The following is a 10,454-nucleotide window of genomic DNA, read 5'->3' on the forward strand; positions in this document are numbered from 1 at the left end:
TACGTGGGCAGTCAAGGAGGACAACAATGTTGGAGTGTAATATTTGAAATTTTTTAATTAGAACTAGCGCTGCATTTGAACATCTGAACTATTTTATACTATATACGCGGCTATTTGAATGTGCAGACTTTAAAAAAATGAGAGTTAGATGTACGCGGGCAGCATTGGATGGTGGGCTCCCGCATCAGTGTCTGTGGACTGGCCCTCCTATCCATGGATGGATGCCAGAGCAAATTTCCGGGTCAGCGTTGGAGATGCCCTTAGAGCAAAGGGCAAGTCCAACGACCTCCCGCATTGCAAAAGCAGGTTTTTGGTCTAAACGGTAGCTCCAATGTAAGAGTACTCTTTAAAATGAAGAGTGAAGGACGACGAAAACAAGTGCTAGCCACTTAGCCAGGCTCCTGCTCCCAACCCTAGCCTCCGCCACCAAAGGTCTCCTCCATGCAGCGCCTTGGACCCCCTCCTACCTCGTCTGATGGTCTTGTCGGCGGAAAGAGGAGTTGAGATCCGTCTTTTGTTTTACTTTTCTTTACATGCTAAATACAAGAATCATATGCTATGTAGGTGTTGTGGATATGGAACACGGGTACCCTCACGGAGGTAGAACGCGCCCAACATGAGGGTGGCCCAGCAGGCCGATTTAAACAGTTTGAGTAGGACCCGGACTGCTATCCGACTTGTAATAGAAGATAAGACTAGTTTGTACCCTACTAGGACTCTACATGTAAGCCAACCCCTTCCACCTATATAATGATGGGAAAGGCGCCCCAAGAGGGGAGAGAAGCTTTACGACTAGACACAAGTAGAGAAGAGCTGGCTCATACGGCATCTCCCTCATGAGCATACGAAATAAGACCTAGCCACAAACAACACGTAGGGCTATTATCGGGTGATTTTTCCCGGGGCCCGAAGCTGTCTAAATCTTGTCTCGTGTGCTAACCCACCTCGATCTCCACGCATACTAATCCCCACGACCATCTACGGATGATACCGTTGATAAACAACATCGACAGTAGGCAGCAGAGTCCTTGCCATGTGCACAAGGTGGCAATGCGCCCTACATTGCCGAACGACTCTTAAGGAGTAGGGTTGGGCCACCCCGTGGTTGATGGGCCTCTTTTGTCCTCCGTGGCAATATCTCAGGTTTAGAAGAAAAAAAAGATGATTAAGGGCCTCTTTGATTTGCAGGAATTTCAAAATGCAGGAACAAGAAAAGTACATAATTGGAGTGACATGTCCACTTAAATCTTACATGATACCAAAGAGTGCTTGACGCCATAGAAAAATAAAAGAATTGTAAAAAAGAGGTTAGAGTAGATGTTTGGTTCTTTATGAAATGTAGGAGTAGTACAAATGATTCCTTAGAGAGAGAAAAAATCATATTGGATCCAATTCTACGTTCGAATTCTCCAAAAATTCTATGAAATTTTCATGTTTCACAAAAATGTTGCAAGCAAGCCAAAAAGGATCACTATTATACGCAGCGTAGAGTGGATTTGCATTCTTTGATGGAAAGTTGTACATATTGAGAGGATTTGGCCAGCTTTCGATGTTTGAGTTGGACGAGACCTTCATCCATCCAGAACATAATTGACTCTTTGGGTGATTTAGGTGGTTTCACGCCATGGCTAATTCGGCAAGCGACGATGTGTTTGAAGATAAAATCAGGCTATACTTGAGGTCTTTTTGACAGATTTGCACAACAGCTCAGGTCAATGGAGAAGGGTCGGTGATTTGCGCGGCCATGCGCTCTTTCTTGGCCAACATGGCTCCTAGTCCCTGCCCGTTGGAGAATGCAGTGAATACCAAGAGGGTTGCGGCAAAATTGACAAATTTAACCGATGGACGAAATCAAATCACAGAATGAACTGCCCGTGAAACTATTTCACGCGGCTGACCTTTTTGTGTGACGCCCGACACGAAGGCGCCACACTACACTGTGCAACGCCTCACAAATAGGCACTACACGCCTGGCCAGCGTCACACCCGTGTGATCCGAAAATTACTAAGTCAGTGTGCAACGCCTGAGAGCTAGGCGCCACACTATACAGTGTAGCGCCTAGCTTATAGGCGTTGCACTAGTGGTTGCATCATTTTGTAGTGCAACGACTAGTGCAGCGCCTGAGAGCTAGGCGCCACACTATACAGTGCAGCGCCTAGCTCTTAGGCTCTGCACAATGACTTAGCAATTTTTAGGCAGTCTGAGGTGCAACGCTGGCTAGGCGTGTAGCGCCTATCTGTGAGGCGTTGCACAGTGTAGTGTGGCGCCTTCGTGTTGAGCGTCACACAAAAAGGTCAGCCGCGTGAAATAGTTTCACGGGCAGTTCATTCTGTGATTTAATTTCGTCCACAGGTCAAATTTGTCAAATTTGTCGAGGGTTGCATCTACTTCATGTGGACTATCCCTGCCTGAACTTTTCTGCTTCTCGACTCTGGTGTGTACGACATCAGGAATGGGATGATATCACCATTGAAGTCAGGGACAGCAGCGGCACGGCTACAACATGTTGAGCGGTGGTGTTCAACAAGGGTTATGGTTGGATAGTTAGAGGGACAATGGTATCCCAGCCCCCCAGGGTTCAAGTCTTGGTGCTCGCATTATTTCTGAATTTATTCCAGGTTTTTCGGCGATGCGTTTTCAGTGAGAGGAGACGTTTCTGTCGACGACAAGGCGCATATGATGACTTTGTAAATCTCAAGATGGTATGCCGGCTCAGTCTCTCAAAGATGCTAATAGGGATAGTGTATGCGTGTGTGCGTTCATCGAGGTGAGTGTATGCGCGTATATATAAGCGCTTGCGCATGTACTGTGTTTAAGAAAAGGCATGTGATCAACCTAGCAGGATTACTTCTGTTTTCTTGGAAGTTGGAACATATGTACTCCCAACTTGCTGTGCTACAACTTCGGGATCAACCAGTTAGCCTAGATCTGATTATCTTTGCCTTAGTGATCTATGATTCTTAGTGTACAGGGTATACCTCAAATCCTATATATGTATGTATGTACTCCCTTTGGCTTGCTTGCAGCATTTGTGAAACATAAAAAGGACACGAAGAGATTCTATTGACATCCCTAAGGCCAACTCCACCGCAAGACCCCAAATGGACGTTCGGTTTGGCCGGATTTTGTCTCTTTGGATAGGGCGATGGGGTCGTGTCCGGGCCTGTCCTGAGATGCGGTGGCCGTGCACCCAGCGCGCGACTGCATCCGTTTGCCCCATCCTATCTGCTAAGGCCAAAAATGCCCATATTTTCATATCAAAACTAGTTTGCACCTCCAAATATTTGTCTGAAAATAAAAATAGTTTTACAACCCAATTGAAATTGTCTCTAATAAAATAGTTGTACAACCAAATCGAAATTGTCTTGACTGAACATAAAATGAACCAATACATCTATTGGTTGCCAATGTGATCCCACACGTGCTCAACCAAGTCATTTTGAAGATTCAAATGAGTGTGCCAGTCACGCAGTGGAATTGGACAAACTGTTTAAATGTGGCCGGTTCTTGGTGTAGGGGCTCAACATTTCACCTTGATAATCAAATCCTTGGTCGAAAATACTCTCATCACACTCGTCCTCGACGATCATGTTGTGCATGATCACACAAGCAGTCATCACCTCCCAAAACTTCGTTTCATCCCATGACAATGCAGGGTTTCGAACGATACCCCACCGGGATTGAAGCACACCAAAAGCACGTTTCATACCCTTTCTAGCACTCTCTTGCATTTGGGCAAATCTCTTTCTCTTCTCACCTTGGGGTTTCGAGATTGTCTTCACAAAAGTTGACCACTGAGGATATATACCATCAGCTAGATAGTATCCCTTGTTGTACTGGTGGCCATTGATCTCAAAGTTGACAGGTGGGGAGTGGCCTTCTGCAAGCCTTGCGAAGACTGGAGAATGCTGCAGCACGTTGATATCATTGTGAGAACCTGCCATGCCGAAGAAAGAATGCCATATCCAAAGATCCTGCGAAGCCACCGCTTCGAATATGACAGTGCACGCTTTGACATGCCCCTTGTACTGGCCCTGTCAAGCAAATGAACAGTTCTTCCACTCCCAGTGCATACAATCTATGCTGCCAAGCATGCCTGGAAAGCCTCTAGCTGCGTTGGTCGCCAACAATCTCTCTGTATCAGCGGCAGTTGGCTGCCTCAAGTACTCCGGTCCAAACACCTCGATCACAGCCTGGCAGAACTTGTACATTGACATCAGACATGTTGTCTCACTCATACGCACATACTCATCCACCAAATTGCCTGGAATTCCATATGTAAGCATGCGGATGGCCGCGGTGCATTTCTAGTAAGAGGAGAATCCAAGCTTGCCAAGGGCATCCGTCTTGCACTCGAAGTATGGGTCATGAGCAACCACTCCCTCTCGGATACGATTGAACACATGCCTTGCCATTCGAAAACGGCGACGGAATTTATCCGGCTTGAAGAGCAGGGCGTGGCCTCTCTCCCTGTTGCGGTTCAGGTTGGGAGCACGGTCAGGGAGTGACCCCTGTACCGAGGAAGCTGCCATTGAATGTGGTCGTGAACGATCAGTGCAGCCACCACAAGATCTTCATCATCCGACGACGAATCGTCCGGTGAACAAATGAAGTGGTGGAAGAAAAACTCATCTCCGCTGTCCATACCTTTGTGGGCAAAGAGTCGAACACCTTGCGGTCGTGGTGGCAAAGAGGCCGCGATGATCACCTCGACGCAACAGGGGTGGTAGGCGGCCGGCTACTGGCCGCTCTGGAGCTCTCGTCGGAAGCTGCCGCGGCCGCCGTGGTACATCGCCGACGGTCGTATCCCCTCTGCCACCGGCTACGACGGCGACGACCAAACCTCCTCCGAACGACGGCCAAAACTACGGCGAAAGCGCGGGCGTGTTGGCGGCCATGTCGAGACGTGGTTTGGTATGGACGGACATGGCCTGCGCAGTGAGGAGGCAGCCAGAGAATAGCGGCGGCGCCGGCGGGGGGCGGGGCGGGGAGAGGGGGTGGAGGCGTTGGAAGCGAAGGGACTGCTAGTGTCCTCGACAGGCGGGCCACGGGAGGACAAGGGCGTGCGGCGAGCCCGTCCGCACGATGTCCGTTTCACCCCAAACTCGGCGCAAGTTTGGGCCGGGGATGGGTCGAAAACGGACGGAATCCGGACATTTGTCCGTTTGGGGCCACGCGTTGGGCCGTGCTATTCGTCCATTCTATTCCAAACGAACGCACCCGGACAAGATGGGGTCGCGCGGTGGAGTTGGCCTTAAAAGAAGAGTCTATTATTGACAATTAAGAAAACAAAAGGCAGACAATAGCAGAGTTCTGATTTCAAAAGGAGATAACGATAATCTAAACGCTCTTATATTAGTTTACAGAGGGAGTACTGAACAAGTTCTGATCTCAAAATGGAAGACAGAACTACGGATACATAAGCGATTTCTTGGCACCTCCCGTAGCTCCACCACCGCATCAACCGGTGAGTGAACCAGCCGTTGCTGGAGAAGACGCCGGTGAGGTGAAGCTGACGCTTGGATCTCGTAGTACATTACATAGCCTGGTCTCAACTGATGAAAAGCCACCGAAGAAGGTGGGACTGAACCAACCACGAGATCCGCAAGAAAAACAACAGCCTAAATTGGAACGGACTCCTCAGATCGATCGCTCTGTTTAAAGAGGACGCATCCGCACGTATCACACGACGATGGCAGCCTCATCAAGCTCGTCTCCCCGCTGCCCATGGCCGGACCTCCAGCCGGAGTTGTTGGGCGTCGTGCTCTCGCGGCTGCCGTCGCACGCCGACCGCGTCCGCCTCGCCGCCGTCTGCCGCCCATGGCGCTCCAACGCGCGGCTGCTGCGCCCGCTTCCCCCGCTGCTCCCGTGGCTCGCCCTCTGCGATGGCACCTTCCTCAGCCTCCCCGACGGCGCCATCCACCGCCTGCCCGCCGCGGACGACGGCGTCTCCGTCCGGGCCTCCACCGGCAGTAGGCTCTTCCTCGTGCACGGCGACGGCAGGTGCTCGCTGATGAGCCCTTCCCCCTCGGCGACGACCCCTGTCCCCGAGGCTGCCTCCTGGTTCCAGGGGAAGCCCGTCGTCCGGAAGGTGGTGGCGTCCGATCACCTCATCGCCGCTCTGGTGGAGTCAAAAAATTCCGAGACCGCAAAAGTCATCATCTCTACTCGTGGGCAGCCATGGGACACCACGAGGTGCTCCACGATGGAGTGGGCGGAGCCTGAAGGCGGCCTCGTCAGCGACATTGCCATCTTCAAAGGGAAGATCTATGCCCTCCTCACCACAAAAATGAAGCGATATCGTCAACACGAGCTTCGTATCCTGGACGACGGCCACGAGCAGACAACCATCCACGGTACCCTACCAGGGCAGGAGGCATGGTACGATCCTAACTCGACCGAGTTCCACTTGCAGCAGAACTACCTTGTCGTCTCCGGCGATCGGCTGCTGATGGTCGAACAAAGGATCAGCGAGCCGTGGCCGAGAGACTGGGGAGCTTTGAAGCTGACTCGACACTTCAAGGTATTGGAAGCAACGGACCTGAGCAGCAGCGGCTGTGCACACTGGACCGAAGTCGATACATTGATGGGGCGTGCGCTCTTCGTCAGCCAAGGGTGCTCCGAGTCCCTCCCTGCCAGTGCCGGAGGTCAGTCTAGCGGCACCGGAGTTGAAGAAGATTGCATCTACTTTCTAAACGAGAAGAAAGGATCTAGTCAGCCTGGTTTGGCCTTTCTTAACTTAAAGCCGGGCAGGCCCTTCGTTTCAAAAATAAACGGGGGAAATTGTGAGAATGCCTTTCAAGACTCTGGGGTGTACAACATGAGAGACCGGACAGTGATGCCATTGCTGTCGGAGACGCTAGTGGCGTCCACAGCCGGCGAAGGCCCATGGTCTCCAACTTGGCTTTTTCCAGAGCCTTGAGTTAAGCTAGTTACGCTGTATTATTAGTTACTAGGATTTTTCTTAGATGTTGCAGTATGTATTGGTTCCATCTCTTTTTACTTTCGCAATACCAATTAGACACTTTTAAAGTTCTATAAAGCATATGCTCGAGACTGTGAAGTGTGAACAAATCATCTCTTGTGTGTGTGTCAGTGTGTGGTATAGGAATATCTGGAATTTAATTCAAAATGAGAAGCTGCGGATCAGCACAAGCTGGGTGCAGAGCTTGTGCAAGCAGACCCACATAAGCAAGGTATGTCAAAACTCCTAGACAATGGGCATTGCGGTTTTAAGGAAAAAAGAATACAAACTGCAAAGATTTTTCTTTGTAGCAAGAAACAGTTTTTCCTACTACATGTAATATGTTATAAGAAAAATGCAAAAGGTTCAAACCTATCAAATGATTTGATCGCGAAATACTGAGCTAAATAGAATCCTAATGGACGGAACTCCAGATATTTATTGGTAGTTAAGGGGGGCCAATTGAAAAAAAATAGTGGGGTTTTACTTAATGGGCTGTGTCATCAAATCCATTGAGTTCATATTTGATATGTTTGCACAGATGGTTAACTGCAATGTCTAAATTCATGAAGGATCAAGATGAACTTTGATAGTTTCTGTCAGAACCTGCAGCCAGTTTGAAATTCCAGCATCTATCAGATCAACCTACATAATCAAATACCGTAAAAACAAACAATAATCATTGTCGAGTTTGAGATTCCTAACCTTATGCGATATTATTATTGCTAACCATAAAACTTACCTTACAGGCTTACACATCTTACTCAAACTAAATCTTTTAATGTGCACTGTAGTGGAAGACATGAGTTACACCAATAAGATTGAATGCAGATATAATGTATGATTAAATTGCCAGGATGTTCCCTCAAAAAAAAATGCCAGGATGATGTCATCTTAGTTTGCTAAAAAAATAGAACACATATTAATTTGCAACTTTGCGTCATATAAGATGTGCTCATTACCAAACACAAGGGATACTAATGTGCAGAGAACCAAGCAATTAATATTGATCTTTACTTCTGATGAAACAGAGAACTGCAAAGCGTGTTGTATTTGCATGTGATGCTGGAAATGTGATATAGAAGCTTTTTCTCTCAAACATGAGCTCCTAGAAGATGTTAATCTGATATCCAGGTAAGGAGATTAATTCACATGCTACTTTTGTGAATTTTATTTACAGTGACAAAAAGGACTACCTCAGTTACAAAGGAACCAAGCAATTCTGGTTCGCAATCAATTCTATTTCATTTTTGCTTACAGAAATGTGATCTGTGTTACTGTTGATCTTCTCTTTCAGTAACTAAAAAATTAGGCAGATTATATAATTAGAGTGGAGATTGTTCTCTGAACTGAAACAAACACCAAAAGTACATTGATAGAGGTAAACAAGAAAAGCAATCGAATTTGAGATTTCTTACATCTGTAGTCTTGTTCCTCTATTCACCTGATATTGTCCCAGAAGCACTATCCCACACCTCAACAGACCGCTTATCGACTCTAGCCAATGCCATTCTGCCGCCTCCGAAGGCCCAGCTCACGATCTTGTCCATCTCCTCACCGTCTGCAGTAACCATCGATGGCCCGTTCCCTACCCAATTCCTCCTCATCACCTTCTTCTCCCCAGGCTCTGATGTAATTTCCACCTGTGTCCACACCTCAGCATATGCACCTCGTGCCACAAACACCCAACTGCGGTAACACTCAATTCTACAACCATTCCCATCCTTTCTGCGAGATGCTGTGGCTGCTCCCGCCCTTTGCCCGTCTCCGATGCACACCCAAGGATCAACACTGGTGCCATCACCACTAAGTCTCCTCAAGTCAGCCATGAAAACCTCACCGGAGGCAGCCCCCACCTTAAACAATGCTGACAGCGAATCTGATGCGGCAACATCTGCAAAGCAGTCGTCCTTCTCCCTCACCCCCCACAGCGGCACCGTCGAGCTTGCCCGGACATCCCACAGGCGTATGTCCCCCACCATTCCAGCCGGCCCAGAGTGTGACCCAGCGGCAAGCAAGAGACTGTGCCCAGCAAGCCAACCTAGCTTGGTCGGTGGTATTGCTGCCTCAACGTCTGCACCGAACACCTCCTTCCGCCCAATCTCCACCACAGGTGAGAGAGAATTCAGATCGAACGCCACTACGGCGCTCGAATTCCGTCGCGCTGACTCGAAGCTGGCAAAGAGCCAGTGTGACGCCGGTTCTGAGGCGGCCATAGACAGCACGGAAGAAGGAGAGTCTGGCCAATATAGAGCGTCGGAAGCTGTGGCAGGGGCGTCGCCCGGGAACCGGCAGAGCTGGACGCCAGGAAAGTCGCGGGCGCCAGCGAGGGCGAGGGCGGGGGACACCGCGACGAGCGAGTCGATGGTGGGGAGCGGCGTTAGGACGCTGGTGCGAGAGGCGAGCGCGGCGTTAAAGCTAGTGACGACCCCGCCGTGCGCGGCGACGAGGGAGGCCGCGTGCGGGGAGAGGGGTATGGCCACTGCGGAGGGAGCGACGCGGCCGGTGAGGAGGAGGAGGGCGGTGGGGCGCAGAGAGAGGGGGGAGAAGGCGGACGCGGGGGAGAGGGAGGCGAGGAGGAGGCCGTCGAGTGAGAAGTGCCGAGCCTCGGCGAGGAGAGCGGGGGAGGGAGGATGGGACGCGAGGCGGCCACTGCGGAGGAAGGAGAGGCTGGCGGCGAACAGGCGAGGGTCGCCGTCGAGGAAGTGTGGCGCGTCGGGGGGCGAGGGGCCAAGGGAGGCGAGAGGGGAGGAACCGCCTGCGCGGGAGAGGGTGGCTGCGGTGGTCTGGAAGAGCTCGCCGCCGACGTTGAGGGTGACGACGGAGGAGGACGCGGAGGCGGAAGCCATGGGTGGGGAATTCTCGGTAGCCGCGGTGTTGACTTCGACTGACATGTTTCTAGCATTTTTGTTTCTCCTAGGGGATCGAGTGACAGTTTTTGTTTGGGCCGAAACATTTAGTGCGCTGTATGGTCGCGTCATTTGTCTATCATTCTGAAATTTCTCTATTTTTTTTCTGCTAGTGAGCATACCTAACGGCGCCACAAGGAAATTTTTTGCCCCCTCGCTTCTCACTGCCATCTTGGCACTCAGAGGTGGGGAAACCTCACATCTTCAAAAGTTCTATGTTCTTTGTCAACATTTAGTGACCATCGTATTTTGTGAGAGTAAATTTGCTCTTGTATTTTTGGCGATGCCATTGAGGTTAGAGAGGTTTTTGTCCTTGCAGATTGGAGCGGATCTAATCAGTTTATGATGGTGTGTCAAACCTTTTTTGTTGGTTTGATTCTTTGTGGAGATAAAATCTCGCATCGACGTCGTGGTGAAGATATTATGATCTGACAGCCTGCACTTCTAGGGGTTTATCCCTGGCTCAAATACGTTCATCGATTAAGACTTCTTGTCTTTTTGAATGGACGGCTCAAGGTGCTTTCAAAAACCATTATTGATAATGTTTGTGCGGGTGAAAAAGTGATAACATCGTTGCTTC

General features: G+C 49.8%; 2 protein-coding genes across 3 annotated transcripts; one reads left to right on the top strand and one right to left on the bottom strand.

The window, feature by feature from the left end:
- The first annotated feature begins 5,693 nt into the window (after positions 1-5,693).
- Positions 5,694-6,923, top strand: LOC123170973 (uncharacterized). The gene has a single exon (XM_044588662.1). The coding sequence runs from the start codon at positions 5,694-5,696 to the stop codon at positions 6,921-6,923; it is 1,230 nt and encodes a 409-aa protein (XP_044444597.1).
- On the bottom strand, positions 6,437-9,875 carry LOC123168860 (BTB/POZ domain-containing protein At5g41330). 2 transcript variants are annotated; one of them, XM_044586722.1, is made up of 2 exons: positions 8,384-9,875; positions 6,437-6,633 (listed from the first exon to the last, which is right to left on the bottom strand). In XM_044586722.1, exon 1 carries the CDS (start codon positions 9,857-9,859, stop codon positions 8,402-8,404), a length of 1,458 nt encoding a protein of 485 aa, XP_044442657.1. In that variant the 5' UTR covers positions 9,860-9,875; the 3' UTR covers positions 6,437-6,633; positions 8,384-8,401. The 2 variants fall into 2 exon arrangements, with proteins under 2 accessions (XP_044442657.1, XP_044442658.1); XM_044586723.1 differs by lacking the exon at positions 6,437-6,633 and adding an exon at positions 6,654-7,610.
- Between the last annotated feature and the right edge of the window lie 579 nt (positions 9,876-10,454).

This window comes from Triticum aestivum, chromosome 7D (genome assembly GCF_018294505.1).
Source record: "Triticum aestivum cultivar Chinese Spring chromosome 7D, IWGSC CS RefSeq v2.1, whole genome shotgun sequence".
NCBI classification, from domain to species: domain Eukaryota; kingdom Viridiplantae; phylum Streptophyta; class Magnoliopsida; order Poales; family Poaceae; genus Triticum; species Triticum aestivum.